The sequence below is a fragment of the Mugil cephalus genome, chromosome 10 (genome assembly GCF_022458985.1).
Source record: "Mugil cephalus isolate CIBA_MC_2020 chromosome 10, CIBA_Mcephalus_1.1, whole genome shotgun sequence".
NCBI classification, from domain to species: Eukaryota; Metazoa; Chordata; class Actinopteri; order Mugiliformes; family Mugilidae; genus Mugil; species Mugil cephalus.
The window spans coordinates 17,103,529-17,120,751 of record NC_061779.1 but is presented as its reverse complement, the minus strand read 5'-3'; the positions used below and the strand labels follow the sequence as shown (position 1 = coordinate 17,120,751).

At 40.4% G+C, this 17,223-nt stretch overlaps 3 protein-coding genes across 3 annotated transcripts; all 3 read right to left on the bottom strand.

Moving 5' to 3' along the window:
• Positions 1–936: 936 nt before the first annotated feature.
• On the bottom strand, positions 937–5,562 carry LOC125015509 (cytochrome c oxidase subunit 5A, mitochondrial). Its single transcript, XM_047597449.1, has 5 exons — positions 5,395–5,562; positions 4,414–4,530; positions 1,684–1,805; positions 1,462–1,583; positions 937–1,356 (listed from the first exon to the last, which is right to left on the bottom strand). The coding sequence occupies exons 1-4, from the start codon at positions 5,465–5,467 to the stop codon at positions 1,470–1,472; spliced, it is 426 nt and encodes a 141-aa protein (XP_047453405.1). The 5' UTR covers positions 5,468–5,562; the 3' UTR covers positions 937–1,356; positions 1,462–1,469.
• Positions 5,563–6,412: 850 nt separating this feature from the next.
• Positions 6,413–7,717, bottom strand: rpp25a (ribonuclease P and MRP subunit p25, a). Its single transcript, XM_047596898.1, has one exon. The coding sequence runs from the start codon at positions 7,358–7,360 to the stop codon at positions 6,755–6,757; it is 606 nt and encodes a 201-aa protein (XP_047452854.1). The 5' UTR covers positions 7,361–7,717; the 3' UTR covers positions 6,413–6,754.
• A 1,957-nt stretch (positions 7,718–9,674) lies between these two features.
• On the bottom strand, positions 9,675–16,970 carry LOC125015098 (protein mono-ADP-ribosyltransferase PARP6-like). Its single transcript, XM_047596759.1, has 23 exons — positions 16,841–16,970; positions 16,662–16,722; positions 16,298–16,375; positions 15,766–15,860; positions 15,627–15,687; positions 13,565–13,655; positions 13,422–13,488; positions 13,177–13,326; positions 12,946–13,087; positions 12,733–12,864; positions 12,219–12,314; positions 12,035–12,127; positions 11,840–11,965; positions 11,686–11,751; positions 11,482–11,549; positions 11,330–11,378; positions 11,113–11,225; positions 10,932–11,004; positions 10,767–10,836; positions 10,589–10,668; positions 10,434–10,497; positions 10,263–10,347; positions 9,675–10,164 (listed from the first exon to the last, which is right to left on the bottom strand). Exons 2-23 carry the CDS (start codon positions 16,662–16,664, stop codon positions 10,068–10,070), a joined length of 1,899 nt encoding a protein of 632 aa, XP_047452715.1. The 5' UTR covers positions 16,665–16,722; positions 16,841–16,970; the 3' UTR covers positions 9,675–10,067.
• Positions 16,971–17,223: the final 253 nt, after the last annotated feature.

Genomic DNA, 17,223 nt, shown 5'->3' with positions numbered 1-17,223 from the left:
GTGGTCACAAATACCTGACATTATAAAATCCTCTTGTGAAATACACCGATCAGCCACAACATTAAAATCACCTTCCTGATATTGTGTAGGTCTACCTTGTGCCTCCAATACAGTTGTGACCCATCAGAGTATGGACACGGGCCCTCTGAGGGTGGGGGTGTCTGGTCTGGTCTAGGTTGGTGCTACACGTCCAAGCAACAACCACACAAATGCCAGGCCTAAAATTTTACCAGCTGAACATTGAATTATCACAAGATGGTCGATGATATTTACTTCTCCTGTCAGTGATTTTAATGTAGTGGCTGATCGGTGCATGATGATAATAAAAACTGTCTTCGGCCCTAAAAATGACTCATAAAAATACAGCTAAATATGTACAAACGCAGAAAAATACAGCCGACAGGTATCAACAGTCATCTCAGTTTTTCCTGCTAGAAGGGGATTTATTTGTGCTGTAGGGGTTTCCCTATAATTTACAGCCACTAAGATGTAGAAAGAATCTCAATTAGCCGAAGCATGTTTTTATCAAGTCATCTGTACAAATACGGCCAAGTCTTTGCACATTAGATTGTCTCATTTTTCTACCGAGATACTCAACAGGGACAAAAGAGCGAATACTTGAAATATACAACATGTTAATTTATGTCACCAGTGTGTTTTTGATGAAAATATAAAAATAATCAGCAATTTGGGGTCACAGTGTTGTACAGTTTAAGACTGATTTTAAAAAATCTGTATGATTTAAAATACTACATGCAATTTTTACTTTTGATACACACTAGAGAAGTTTTCTTTCATATGAAAATGGCCATATATTTAAATAGTTTCCTGGCCTAGTCCATAAAGAAAAGATAAAAGAAAAAAAAATAATTAAAAAAAAAATTATATATATATATGTAATGTTTCATATATTTGTTCAGAATAAAATTACACCGGTTGCAGTTTGAACAAGTTTATTTTACCATCACGTTAAGTTTCCCTGAAATGAAAACAGATGTAATGCAGACTGAGTACAGTAGAATGAACTTTACATTCATGCGAAAATGCTGCTCCCTGGTGGCAGAATGTGAGTCTTACAAGAAGATCTGGACACAACTGGACAACATGTACCATTTGGTGATGCTCTGCTCTGAGTTTAAGCAACCTATCATGATGTATTGCTTCAATATGCACTTGAACTAATAAAATATTCCAATATACTTGTGACAGTTAAAGATATATTCTCCTTTATTATGTTCATCAATATTTTACAAGCAAAAGAACTTAATAAAGGCCAAATTAAATATCACACGCATGGTAAGGAAAACATGTAAGTACAAGGGCTGTATGTCCTGGGTGTATCCACTGTGGTTAGATCTGTAAGAAACAAACAATATTTCAATTAGACAATTAGCCATTTATTACACACAACAGTGAGAGGAAAAAAAACAACAAAAAAACAATAGATGAGGATTTTAGTACCTGTTCTTCTACACTTTGTCAATGCCGAGCTCTTCGGGTGTAGAGATACCGAGCTCCTTCAATACCGGCTGCAGCTCCTGGATCACGTACGGGTAGATGTCTTTATGAGGGCCGGATTTGTCCTGAGGAAATAAATGGTAAAACCCAGTCAATCGTTAATTTCTTACTACCAACAAAAAAGATCCTGGCTGGCAACACTCCTCAACGTGCTTTTCTTCTCACCTTGACGGCTTCCAAAATTCGGATAGCGCTGGCCATGTCATCTAATCTCCGACAGGCTCTCAGTGCAGCCTCAAGGATCTTTGGCTCCGGGACCAGGTCATACCCGATCAATGTGTTCATCCCTGAAACACAGAATTAACACTTTAGAAGAATGCACTTCACAACAAGCTTTTATTTGTTGTTTGAAAGATGGGTAAAATACGCTGAAAGGAAACCAAAAAAAAACAAAAGTAAATCAGCCTCACTAAAAAGCAGCCTGACATAATGAACCATGAGCCACACAGACACATGTTCTTCAGTCTATTTTGAGTTGGTCACCAACTAATCACCCTGGGGGCAAAAATAGTCACCATACACACATATATTCACCATTTAGAGTTCTGTTTGCAAACACTTCTTACAAGCAACAGTTTTAGGAAATTACTTCTTAAATGCAAAAACTATATGTGTAAGCCATGTTTCAAAGGTTTATATTTCCATTAGAAGTCAGTGGACCCATAGAGGCATATGGGTTGGGAAATCATGAAGTAATGAGAAGAAAATGTGTATAATAAACCTTTAGTTTTCTCATGATACATAGACAATAATAGACACAATATAGGACACCAACATGACCTGCTACACTTAGGTAACAAGGACTGTCTACTGAGCCATCTCCCCAGGTTTCTGTCACATCGCCTGATAATGAGCCTTTTCTAAATTTTCCCTTTCCTGAAAGTCGAGTCAAATCCTCTGTTGTGCTTATTTCCTCATACTTCTTCCACACTCATACTAGTGCCAGTTGACACATACGTCACGTTGTTATAGGGCATAGGTGTAGTGTGACATCATAAAGTGACTGTTATTTATACGCGGTTACAGCAGCACAATTTTTATGCGTCTTGTCCAGACGTTGTTGCTGAATGCCATCTGCTGCCCACATCTCTATCGAACACTGACCAACGTGAACCCTTTGCTGCTGCCATTGTTGTTGCGGACGGATGGTTGGTTGCTTTATACGTCACGCTTACATGGTTACATTCCTCGTGTCACGTACTGAACAGCGCTTGTGCGTATGCGTGACCACTGATCAAGTGTAACGTGCTTGAGTGCACCTCTTTTAACCATACCGAGCCACGGAAATGTACCGTACGAAAGCAAGGTACATTTGCACTCACACTTGCCACAGAATCCAGATTTAGGGTGCAAATGTGGCTGGGCACGGCATCATTGCCTAGTGTGAATGCACCCTAGATAAAAACAAAAATGTGTGCTGCTCATGTCAGAAGTGACCTTTACACCACAGTCAGAGTGAGTTTTATTAGAAAGGTATCACAGCGTTGATCACCACGACTGGCTTTAACCATCATCATAACCATAAAAGGGCTCTTCTGACTATGGCTCTGCATCAAACCACAGACCTGAAACGTCTCTGAAACATCAAATAGCGGAAGACGACACTGATACGTTACCCTGACAAGTGCTTTTGTTTTATATCCTTATTGCTTGATTACACGGTTTCTGTTTTGAATGACATAACATACTGTGTTGTATTAAAGCATATGAAGCCTCCATAAAATAAGGTGTGTGTATATATATATATATATATATATATATATATACACATACATACATATATATAAATAAAGGTATTGTTTTATCTACACTGAAACTTGGGTAAAAAAAATCACATAACAGAATAGAATTGGTATTTAAACTTGGCCCTGGCAGTATGTAAATGGTAAATGGTCCTGTTACATTGCCGTGGGTCCAGTAAATGTCCTCCAGTAAAATAATCAGTCCACACTAAGCCTTTGATCTATAATGTCACAATATGAACTGCAGCCAACGTTTAGAACCTCTGTTAAAACCGCATATGTTCCCCATATTCTCCATTGTAAATTCAGTTGGATTGCATGTATTAGCCACACCACCATTTCAAAATAGCTCTGATCTCTGAACCTTCGATTGACACCTCTTTTGACCCAATAGACAACTGTATACATAGCTGCATAGCTAATGAATTTTCAAAAACAACAATATGCAGGTTGGTGGGAAGAGTTTCTTCCCAGAATGACCAGTCATGTACAGTTACAGGGGGCGCATTTTATGCCACCAAAGCACGAGGTGTGTAGGTGCAACCTTTCATTAGAGCCCACGATCATGATATATTGGTTACCAGCGGTCTCCAAATGGCACAGTTTTGACTTTCCTTAGAAAAAATAGCATTATTTTAAAATTTAAAATCGGAAAATCCTTTTTTTTCGGTGTATTCAAACTCCTTTTACTCAGTGTGATTACACAGATTCTGGCTGTAAATTCTGAGATTTAACTTTCAAAGAGGTCAAAACCTTTTTTACAGTCCAAGAACAGCTTTAAATTGATCTTGCATATGCATTTAAGCAGCAATTACAGGAATGTCAAGGGGTTAATGTACCACAATATGCATTTTTAAAAAACATAAATATATTCTAATGAATAATCTAACAAATTAAACTGTTTAACAACAGCAATTAACTAATTTGTTTAATCCAAACTTGCCATAAGAAAATTCCAGTCAGTGATTTGCTACAAATGCAAGTCAAACCAAATCTCCAATAATTGACAAACCCCTGCTGTTGACTCAAGATAAATACTCATTGAACTGAAATCAACTTCCTTATACCAGGAAGTAATGTCAACGTGACGTGTTAATCCTCAGTGTTTCGTTTTAGGTCCCCCAGTTAGCAATATTGTCATCGACAGACGTACCTTTTCTCAGTTCCCATGCGTCAATGTCTTGCTTGTTGAAATAAGTGACCCATCTGGCGTCAAACTCCTCGTCCGTCTCTTGCTTCCCATGAGAGTAACACCTCGAGGCCAAGACAGCTGCAGAACAAAAACAAATTTCATATCATCAACCCACCAGGAGTAATAACAAGTTACTACAGTGGCGCCTAGTGTTGAATAATGTTGAAGGACAAGTGCAGCCAAGGATATAGCTCCACTGCGAAATGTAGAAAAGGACAAATGGTGTCTGGTAATGCAGCTGGATGATTGCCAGAGTCTGATATGACCTACCTACCTTACCTACCATGACCTACTGCCAACTGCACGTAGCAGACTGAAACACTCTGACGCTCAGGTCAAACGTACTTGGGTTATTTTTAAATGTCAGAGCATTTGATCAATTTAGCTGGGGATCATTTAAATGAACACTGTAACACTTATCATGTTATTTAACCTCCTTACACTTAAAAATAGACAAAGCTAATGCTACAAAAAATAACCTTAAGATCTAAGACCTGTTATTATCACTGCCTTCTACTGTCTAGATACTCAAGACTGCTTGGCTGAACACTGCACTTCAGTCATCCAGCCTAGGTAGCATGTTAGCAAGTAGCATCAGCGGCACAATCACAGGGCCCCAGACGAAGCCTCTACACCGGGTCATGACAAGGACACGGGCACCGCTGAGCCACACACCGGGGCGTTTTAACGGCACCAAACGCTCTGGGAAACTTGGTAATGGCCGAGTTAAATGGACACATACAGAACCCGACTGAAACATTAAAATGTGTAACTGTGCACAATGTATTAATAAATGAAAGCAACATCGACTAACCTAGTTAGCTTAGCCTGTGCGGCAACCGCAATGTGTCACGTTAGGTTTCCGTTACAACTCCGCCCGGCTCGTTCAACCTAACATAAAAATATGTATAGTCTAAATGCGATGAAAGGATAAACACATACCTTGGGACCCTGGTTGCGTGCGGGTTAAGCTCCGGACACCGGAGACCGAGAGTCGGACGGCAGCTCTGAACATGATGCGGGACAGTCAGCAACACGGACCGGCAAGATTTGGCAGCAGGAGGAGGAAACTAGTGCTGTTAGCTCCGGTTAGCCCCTGTTAGCCCGTCACGTACGCTCCGCCCTACTGCGCATGTGCGAACTGCAGTTCATTGATATCATTTTCTAACCTTGACCCACAGGTTCAGACTTGTCTTTAGTAACCGCAAAGTGTCAGTCCTTTTGTTTATGACATTTTATGGCAAGTTAAAGTTACTATATTAATTATCATTGACTTTCCGTACTCACAAGATATAGTTTTTTTTTAGAATATTATAAAGCCCAATAATTAAATGCTTTCATACATAAATGTGAATTATCCTGTGTATGAAAATGTGACATAGCCTTGCTTATAGGTACACTAATAGGCACTCTGCACGCTAAGCAATATCAAAGGAGGTGCTTGGCCATGTTGTGTTAGGAAGAGATTTACACAGGCCATTCACGCTAGACAAAGTGACACAGAAGGGGAAGAGTCCCTGACATCAGTTGTAGATACTAGGACTTCGAACAAAATCTGGTCCATCATGAACAATGTCCACCACCTACACAACGGCATAGTCAGGAAGAGCAGCTTGTTTAGTGGCAGACTGCTGTCTCTGCTGTCCTGCTCCACAGACAGGTTGAGGAAGTAATTTGTACCTCAAACATAATACTTTACAACACCGCCCTATAAGGAAATAACTGGACTGTGTGTGATTATATAACTTAAATATCTCTCGTATCTTTTACAATATCTATCGACTTGGTTCAAAATTAGTTGCCACCTGATTCTGTTTGTTAGATAGTCAAGAGTTAAAAATTTTACAGATTTGAACTGCCTCTTTTCTTCATTTATTTAAATTGACATACTTTCCAACACAGGAAACCTCTGATGCATTTCTATGACATCTTTATTTTATGTATTTATTATCTGTGTTCATGTACATACATTATTTCCCAAAGTAGAAAACAGAGCAGATATAAGATCTATATACAGATTATTGTTTTAGCACTTTTCAGATATTTTGTAACAGAACAACCCATCATAATATTAATATAAATGTGCCACCGTAACTATTTACAGTAATATTGATCATAATATATATATGAATGTGGTACAATATTAAATGTACAGTATTGTAGGTTATAAATTAAGAGATTTTTGATTAATTTAGTAGTAAAAAGAGGGTAAAATATAGACATATTGCTTCCTGCTGCTAATATACTCAATAAACGTATCTATCAACAAGCCTCATGTAAGATTTTCCATGAAATACTACATTCAGTGAGGACATACACTCCAGTCATCCAGACAGAGTCTCTTGGCCGTGTGCTGTGAGGAGGGAGCTGTCCTGAACAGACCTCCGTGTCTCTCCACACCCTCTGTGGGAACACAGAGGATCTGTGGGGGCTGGTATCCAGGCTCGTGGGGATCCAGAGGGTCTTTAGAGAGAAGGATACAGATGGCAGCAACTGTCCTATCCATGGTCATGCCTGGTGCTCCCTGCTGGGGACTCTCCCAGACCTCTTTCACTGTCTTGTAGTACAGCTTGGACACCTGGTGCAGCCCCTCCACTTTACGTTTCAGGATCTCCACGCAGGTAATGGTCTTTGTGACTGCCCTACCTGAGCCAGTGAAGACCACCTGTCTCAGTGACGTCCCGGTGCTGTCTCTCCCGTCCCCTTGCATGCGAGCCGTTGCAAATCGCAGTAAATTGCGGATCTTGCTTCCGTCTTTTACTCGCATGTGCAGGATGTCGGCTGCAAGGCCCGGGATCGGATAGAGGCTGCTGTCCTCGGTGCGGCTGATTCTCCTCAAGTTGCTCTGGCCAGCTTTTGGAGATGAAGAATGCGAAGAAGGAGTGAATGAAGTAGGCTGATGTTCCATTATAGTGCTGTGTGCAGCATTTGAACTCTTCGTCTGACCCCTGGGTTAAGTCATTGTTCAGAAAGCAATAAAGTAACAGTAAAGATTGCTGTTTCTAAGTCTGCATCATTGGATTATTTGCATTTCTCTGATCTGAAGCACGTTTCTTCTTTATTTAGTTTAAGAACCCGAAGATTATTTTAGCTTTGTAATCCAAACTTGTCACTTCATCTACTCTCAGTCCTCCTTTCTGTGCTGCATTTCCGTTTTATCTTCTGAGCACTAAGATGACAGCCAGCAGAATGAAGGGGCATTTCTTCCTCTAATCCCACTGATGTGAAGGAAAAGATGTCCTTGCTCTATTCAGCACTGAGGACAGCTGATGCCAACAAACACATATGAGGCTCAGAGAGATCCATGTAGAGTGGGACATAGAGCTCTTAAAGGCACATGCGACATTTCGCCTCATTTAATAATATCTGTCACACTCTCTAGTTGTTGCATTGTTGAAGGCTTAAGGGCTGAGCGTTTGGTTTATTTGACTGTGTGGTTGCTTGAATCATATGGATGAATTAGCACGAGTTAAGGAGATTTAACAAGGCATGCAGTTGAAATAATTATTTACAGAATTACACTTTTGGTTATTTCTTGACTTTCTCAACAGGCCATTTCATAGACATCTGACCAAACAACAGTGTCACTCTGATAAATGCAACAAGGAAATATTAGAAATAATTATTACAACATACACTAGATCACGAGTTTTAAGACAATCTCCTCTCCACGCTATCATCACTGGACCATATGGTGCTGAGAAATGTCTTCCTTTGGGCTATTACAGCAACTTCACAGTTCTCCTCCCTTCAGTACACCGCCTGCTGGGCTGACCCAGAAAATGTTACTCAAGTTGTGCCTCCTTTGAAGAAATAACACGTACAAGGACAGTCATGCCTCGAAGCTGCTTATATTTGCAAGACCACCTCGACCAAAGAAGAAGAAAAAAAAAAAACATAACTCCACATCCAGACTGAAACACTGTTGTTGTTTTTTGTCTCTTTGGGGAAAGAAGCTCGTCTAAAGGAGGGGGTCAGGAGGCAGCTGCAGGGCTCATATGGAACCAGTATACTGTTATAATGGTGCACTTCTGCTTCACGGGACGATACGCACCCCATGTTATTCACCGGGAACAATGAGCACGAGCATGTGGACCTCAGGGGGATTGACATTGTTCACAGCAAATTACGCTGTTTACATATGTTGTCAATTTATGTCAGAGAATGTTAGTTACGTATTTCGACAGTGGCTGCAGTCAGATGAACGCTGGCAGACGCATGTGCTGAAATAACTCTCTATTTTGTTTTTGTGTTCATGAGAGGAGACTGCAACTGTGACCCATGCTGGGAATGTGTTCACACTATAATAATACATGGCCACCTAGACGTCTCCACTTACACACATTTGAGGTACAATTGTTAAAGAGCAAAAATTATGGGGTTTTAAAGGCTCTGAGTTTGCAACGGGAGAATGTAAAAGTACATTTACCCAATTATGAACTTAACCTCCTGAGACCCTGTGTCCTCATATGGGGACATTAGGTTTTAGGTTTGTGGCAGCTTCTTATTCTGCTTCATTTAAACCTGTTGTCCTCGTAAGTGGACGCTTACCACCAGATGCTTAGAAAACAGGACAAAAGTGGTACAAAACCTCATCAAATTTTATGCCTGTAACTTGTTTATTTATGCTTATCCCTGTCTCCTCATATGAGGACATGAGGACAACTTTTTTTTTTTTTTTTCAAAAACTACTTCTTCTTGTTCAAAGATGATGCTTAGCATTTGTCCTCCTTAGGTCCCACTAATCTCAAGTATCTCTCGAGTATTTGTGATGGTGTTTCTAACTTTTTCAGAATTTGTAGAAAGGTTAATTACAAGAGAAACTAGTTTGCAGAAATAATCACAATAAACAACCACTTGGTTGTGGTTGTATGCAAAACAGTTCAAAATGAGTTCAACAACTAGAGCATGAGGAATAATAAAATGTTGTGTGATAGTGTAGCAGTCGCTCTGGTAGACTTGAAGTATATTTCCCAGATACAGCATAACTGACCCTCCTTATTAAACAACATTTTCAATGCAGGTCTTGCAACAGAGCACTTTTACAGCACGGCTCATTTACCTCTCCCCAGTGTGTTAATACTGAGAAGGCTCCCCGTTATGTCCCCATCTTGTGGTAGGACACACACATTATACCAACGACACAGACATTTCACTTGAAGGGAATTGGTATCTGCAACGTGTTGAAGGAAAACAAGTAAAAATGCAGCCCAAACTGTTGATCAAAATTAGTGGTACAAATTTATTTAAAAATTACAAAACAGTTACAAAATACACCCATGTAGCACAATGTTGTGAGACTGGGCAGACCCAGATTAGAGAGTGCAACAGACTGTAAAATAGGACATAAGGCAGAGGAGCTTTTACATGATGCAGCAGACCAGATTTATAACATTGCCCCCAATAACAGAACAGTCTTTTTTCTTCCACTTGAGTGAGTGCGTTTCACTGAAACAAAAGCTTCTGAGTTTAATATCAGGGATTGTTTCATGCTGTCAAACCAGAAGATGCCTAATTTAATATATTTCAGCATCAAAATATATAAATAAATAAACTATTCTCAGTCAGTGGTTGTTTATGATATGAAATAGTAAAGAAGTGTATGACTGGTTTTCTCAGCATGGTTTTGAAGCCATTACTTGTAATATTTCCCTCTGGATTTTCTCTTCCTGAGTGTTAATGTCGACGTCTCCCACCTGACCATTTTCATACCTGAGGAAGACAAAGAGCAGACTATTGCAGACAACTGAAATATAGTGCAGGGATTTCTGACTGCACTGAGTAGGGGGAATTATTTGTATTTTACTCACACAAAGAGGAAACGCGTGCACACATGGTCGGACACTGGACACACCCAAATGTTTCCATGTTTTTGAAGGTCTTTGGAAGTTATCACTGTTATCACACACATATCTTTTTATGGAAACGTCACGTTGTGAAACAATGACTCTTTGAGACCCTGTCTTCTAGCTCATATTTACCTTCACACAGTGTAATGCAGTTTAGGTTGCTGCTTTGCAGAAACCTGGCCTCCCCCGGCTGTTCCTAAAGCAATAAGAGAACAGAGGATGAGATGATGACACATTTTTAGTGTGTTTCCATGAGGAGGTGGGAGAAATGCGAACAAGAACCTGACCTGTTTGATTTTGTTTACTCTGTCGTATTTCTGCAGGAGTTCTTCTTTGGTTGGTATCTGGTGCTGACTTTTACCCATCTCTGGAAACAGAGGATGAGGAGAGGTTTTAAAAACACGTTAGACTGAATAAGCACTGGCACAATGTCAGAAGAAACAATGTCAAAGGGTGTATTTTTACCAGAATATCCAAAAGATATGTTTGAAATAGGGCTCAAATAGATGCCTTTCCCATATGCAGCTCCATGAAGCTTGAATAGAAAAGAAGAAGGGAAAAAGTGACTGTAAAATCTTTAGAATTACATAAAGGGAATCAAAGAAAATAGAAATGCTGTAAGACTTCTACCTGTAGTTTTGTGTAAGAGGCATTAACCAGCCCATTTCTCAGAATGGAGTGCCAGTTTTCAATGTGGGACCCGCTGAAAGGAAATAAAAGCATAAACAAATAAAGCAGGGCTCATGTTTGCCTGTAAGTGCTGATATGCAAGTCTCATATAAAACTCTCAAAATGCTCAGGTCAGACTCACTGGAAAGCAAAGGTGCTGCCATAAAGTTTCCTGGCGGCTCGAAAAGAAGCCTCTTTGGATGGAGCGCTGCTGATCAGCAGGAACTGATGCGGCGTGTGCATAAACTTGAGTTGCTGTTGTGCAAAGGGATAAAAACAAACAGGAGAGCAATATATATATATATAAAAAATGGAAGAATATATTTTAAATGTTAAATCAGATTTAGACAGCGGCATACCTTGTTCACTGGAAGTTTGACAATGTGAGATCTATTGCTCGCCAAGATCCTGTTGTCAAACATACAAACAAACTGGAGATGAATATAAATACACACTGATTTTAATGACACCTGATTATAATATATATGCAAGTTCAGTGTGTGTCTCTCACCACTGTAGTAAGGGATGAGCGAGGGGGTCTATTTTGTCCATCTGCTTCTTCATCTCAGAATATGGACCCTGGATGAGATAAAACACAATTTAATCATCTAATACAATTAACGCAACCCTCATGGTTAACACACAGCAGTTTATTTTCAGGCAGAACAATCAAATGTGAATGTTGAAGTGCGGTATTTGATCTAAAGTCAGTCACCTGTGCCGTCCTCCTGACTAACAGGACACTGTCCAGAGCTTTCTGCAGCCTGTCGTAGCTCTTTCTCTGTCATGACAAAAGTAAAAACGTATGATCAACACACCTAACAGTCCAGTACAATTCATCTCAGTAAAAACCTTGGTTCATCTGATACCTTCGGACTGAAAGCCAGAGATTTGGGGTTGTTTGGATCAACAACAGCAGGGTACGGTTCAAAAATGAGACTCTTGCGTGAAGACTGAAGGGCGGCTCTGCACATGGCTACCAACAGGTCGATCACCTGCAAGAGCAGAGATTACTAGAAATACTCAACTCCTGCACCGGGATCACAGCGTGCACCAGGACCAACCTCTGCACCGGTGGCGACTTCTTCTGTCGCTCCAGACATGACTCCCAGCGTATAGTAGGAGAACACACACAGCTCTCTGGTGCAAACTGCCGGCTGCAAGCACACAAACGACAAACCTGACGTTGTATTCACAGTCATTTAATTTATTTTATTATTCCATTGATTTCTTTGTAAGAGTTCGTACCTTGAGCATGGGGCCATTCTGAAACAAATGCCGCTCGTCACAAACAACACAGTATTCGCTGAGAGTTGGGATTCTCTGCTCGGCGTACCTCATTATCTGTAGACACAGTGGAAAAAGTAATTAGCTTTTATTCTGTTTTACAATCTGTTAAAACCAGAGACTTTAAACTTAAAATTGCTGAAATAGTTTGTTAAACTATCTGGCAATATGTTACAAAGACATTTTTTTTCTACAATATTAACAATTTCTGAATAAAAGTCCAAGAAAGGAATTTGAAACTTTTGTTTCACTATTAAGATCGTGTGTAAAATCATAAAGATGCTATTTTGTGTGTTTTTTTTTCTACTTTTTGAGCTGCACTCAGAGCAGCCTTACCTGTAAGAATAGTTACTGACTTCCGCCAATTTTATTCATCTACAACAAATGTGCCTTTTTACTTGTTTGAAAAGCAACTTCTTATTCACGCGGTAAAACATTTCAGCTCCCTCCCTGTCACATCAGGACCAGGCTTTACCTGAACCAAGAAGCCGTGCTGCAGAGTTGGTGTTGTCTTGCAGTGCGCTATGGCCTGGGAGGCGAAGAGCATCTCCAACAGCTGTTTGGTGCTGAGCTGCGCCGATGATTTGACAGTGGAGACCATCACCCTCTGTGGAGGAAGGGACACGACTCTGTTAAAACTTTAAGAAGCAGGAATAAATCTCATGTGGAATTTAGAGAGCATCCTTACTTTTCCACTGGGTGTGTACGTGAAGAGCTCTCCGGCTGGATTCTTGATGGTGTAGGAAGTTGTATGATTTGTGAGACGGCTCAGTTTCAGTGATGGTAAAATGATCCTGCTCCTGGCAGGTGGTTGCTGGTGCTCACATGGCCTGTTCATTACAAAGAAGAAGTGAATATATACACATCTGATGGCAGTTTCCATCGTGAGTTAACCAGCTGTCACTAGTTTGCCTCGTACTTCGACTGCGGTAGCCAGATGTTGAGTCTCGCACGGAATTTCTTGATGGTTCCACTGGGTCTGAACCAGCTGTGTCTCCTCTTCTGTCGGACCACCGTGTTCTCATTCGTCAAGTGCTTCCACTCACGAGATATGAAGACCGAGAGAATACTGGGGAACAGAATTCAGTAGTTGGTGATTGTGCGAGCAGCAGGTGGATCGTGGATCCCTGAACAGCATTATGGATTTAAAGTGTCAACACTCACGTCTGCAGTTGTTTCCCTAAACTGAACTGATCCGTGTTAGACGGCTGAAAGACCTCCACCGACGGTGCTGTGATGAGAAACATCACTTAGTCAGGTGTTGATTTAAGGTGAACTTTGTTTGCAGAAGCATTGTCGGTGCTCACCAGGTCCATCCAGGTACTGAGACACAGAAAAGTGGAGGCGAATAACGATGGGCTCGGATCTATTAATCTTCCAAGCTTCAGCTGTTTTCTCCTGTGGACACCAGACAGTGTTTTCACATGCAGCAGGTACAAATGTCCCATTCATGGATGTGTCATTATGACAAATAATGTGCAGTTGTGCTCTGAAGTTTATATTCACAGACACCATGCTTGACACAAAATATACGGGGTTGGCTTCTTGTGTAAATACGATATGTTTGTACCACAACAAATGGCAAAAGCACTTGAGCCTGATGGTCATCTGGTTTTTATCTAAGCTGAGTTCAATGCTTGTGTGTGTTTTCTTCAGGTACTCCAACCTCCCACAGTCCAAAGACATGCTCGTTAGGTCAAGCAGTGATTCTAAACGGGCCATAGACATGCATTTGAGTGCAAATGGTTACTTGTCTTACATGGAAAAAAAGAAAATTGTTGGACCAACTTAAAAAAAATTACTTCAATTGGTAACACACAATTTAATTAAGTTTTTTCAACTTAAGTTTGCAAGTTAGGTTAACAATTAATTTGAGTCAGATACATTTTAATAATCTGAAATCAACAGTTTACATTAATTCAACTTAAATTTAAGGCTCATCCCCTTAGAAGTTTTTAATGTTTGCAACTCAGTTATTTGTAAATGCTGTTGCTTAACAACCTAAAAGTATGGTTTCAGGAAAGGTAGCGTTTACAGTCATCGGGTTCACCCTGGACAGGTCGTCAGTCTGACACAGGGCTAACACAGAGACAGACAACCATGCACACTCACGCCTAGAGACGAATAAAGTGTCTATTTATGGTGTGTTAGAATCAACCTAACAGAACATGTAAACGCCATCCAGAAAGGTCCAAGCTGGACTTGAACCCGGACCTTCTCACTGGGAGTCGTCAGTGCTAAACACAGAACATGACACATTGACATTTCTTGACCCAAAGGAGCAATTGTAGTGTAGCTTAAGTGTGTTTGAAGACAATGTTCAGTATATTAATCAAATGAGGGAGAAATTCCTTTAAACTAAATAAAAACTAACTACATAAAAAAGACATTTGGCCAAAAAAAAAAAAAAAGGCCTGACATCAGGCACACAAATAAACGAAATGTTAAGAAACTTAACTCACACGCTTTGACTTGAACAAGAATAAGCATAATTTCAAGTACACTGCCATGACTAAAGCAGAAAAGACTTGTGCAAAACATTACACTACTTTAACTATTACACAAATACACTTTTCAGAGTGTACTATGGTGGCAATATGATACACTAGTATCATGTCCAGGGTGTACCCCATCTCTCACACAGTGACACTTGGAACAGAGTGCAACTCCAACAGATAATGGATGAATTATAAATAAAGACATGTTCATCAGATTGTGCCTTATCTTACCCCCAAGAACAGAGGGAACAATATTACTCCAGAAATCATCCGGACAATATCAAAGTGTCAGACAGAAAGTTACGTCTCGGATGTGACTGCATGTTCTGGTAATAACACAACAATATCCACACAACAGAGGGAGTTTTGAGGTGCAGTATTGGCAGTATTGGCAAACTACCATCCCAAAAGTCCATATTTCAGGTTAACTGGAAATATGTGACCTGCCCTCACAAGATGAATCCACCTTCATAACTGTACTGTTTTTGGTCTAGCATCCAAGCACCAAAGTGGTAGAAGCTGATTGTTAAGATGCATTCAGTTAAAAATATGGTGTGTTTTCACCATATTATATCTGTCTTTATTTCACAACAGATTAAATCAACCAAACATGCATATGTGAAGGTTCTCAGTCTTCCAGACAACTGGACACTTAGAGACTTGAGAAAGCGTTTCACCACTCATCCGAGTAGCTTCCTCACTTCTTAGAGACCGGCGGGAAGAGCTTCCTGAAGAAGCTACTCGGATGTGGATGATGATTTTGGAATATTGTATAAAACCCTCAGTGCTGCTGTTACACTGTATGTGTGAACCCCTAACAAGTATATGTAAACTGTGCATCACAGCTGTGAGTAACGTAAATGTAACTTACTTCCAAAAAGCCGACATTGATGTTTAAGTCAACATCCACATCATCAATGGAGCCGTACTCCCTACCGGAAAAGATAGAAAAAGAAAAGTTGTCAGGGATCCTTTCATTCAAAGACCATGACGAAGAAAAAGACATTCACCTGACAGAGACTGCAGAGACTGAATACAAAGTCCTGACTGCTTCAATGTCTGCGTCAAGCTGGGGGTGGTGACACAGGTCAGTGGCACAGCTCTCCTGCCAAGACAAACACTGATACACTACCTTATGGTCTAGACGGGGGGGCGGGGGATTAAACCACTCACACATTTTCTTTCAACAATAGCTCAGACGGGGGCTATTAGTCCCATCATGTCATGGGAGGATCCAGTATTTTATGCATGTATAGCCATTTTTTAAATTGCTTGTTTATGGATAATTTTAGACACATACATCAATGAAGACCTGTATTACAATGTGCCTGTATCTGCCCATACATCCACACGATCATGTTGGAAATCGCTTAAAAACAGCTTCACATTGACAAAGCCAAAAGATCCAGTAGGCATATCATAAATTGTGCCTTTATATTGTATCTAGATGTGCAACAACTCCTTCACTTTAGGTCTTTGTGTTGCTGAGATGTTATTTCAGACACTACAGGGTCTCGTAGAAAAACTGAATTGGATGTTTACTTGGTTTCCGTACGGGATCTCGTCTGAGTCGCTGTCCTCATCACTCAGACTCTCCGTCCACCGCTGCCACTCAGTCTCCTGTGGAGTCGATGGGAAAAGCTGTTAATCAAAAGATCGTCTAATTCACGCGGTTCATTTGTTCCTCCTGTTCACCCCAACAGTCAGATAACCATGTTGTAGTTTTCAACAGAGCATCTACTGCACACAATAAATTCATCATCAGTTCGTCTACCAATTAATTAATTGTTCAGTAGAATAGTGAAATCTATCACAGTCACCCACAATGTCTTTGTCCAAGACAATCCAAACTTTCTCCGCATAATAATTTTGCATAAACCCAGGGGGGTTGTTTGGATACACTCACCATGTGTTCAGTTCTTTAGCTCTTCTCTACTCCCCCGTGACTGAAACAATTAAACACGATGCTGGAGACAAAACCGGCAGCTTCATCAGTTTAACTAAATTTGAGTAAACAAAACTTTAAATCAAAATGTTTGTCTCGTAAAGCTGTGTTAACAATAAGGCACAAAATAAAACCCTTACCTTTGCTTTATGAGCCTCCACATATTTCAAGAGAATAAACATTTAAAAATAGCTAATTAGACTTAATTAGATAAGTTAGAAGTGAATATTCCTGTTGGATTGCTCAGCTTGCTCTCTGGGTTTAGCCGTCCTCTCGCCCTCTGCTTTGAACAGCAGGAAGTCCCACATGTTCAGTCTGACTTCTGGGTCACGTGACTGGCTGCAGAGACTGATCAGCTGAACCCGGTCCAGAGAGAGGAGACCAATGTTTTCGTGCGGCGCTTTATGCAGCCCTTGTCTCTTAGTATCCCGTGTCAACTCTTGTGTGTGGTCATTTATTACAGTGTCCTTATTAAAAGAGATTAACCGAACAGCCCCATGTATCATAGCATCCTCCAGACTCT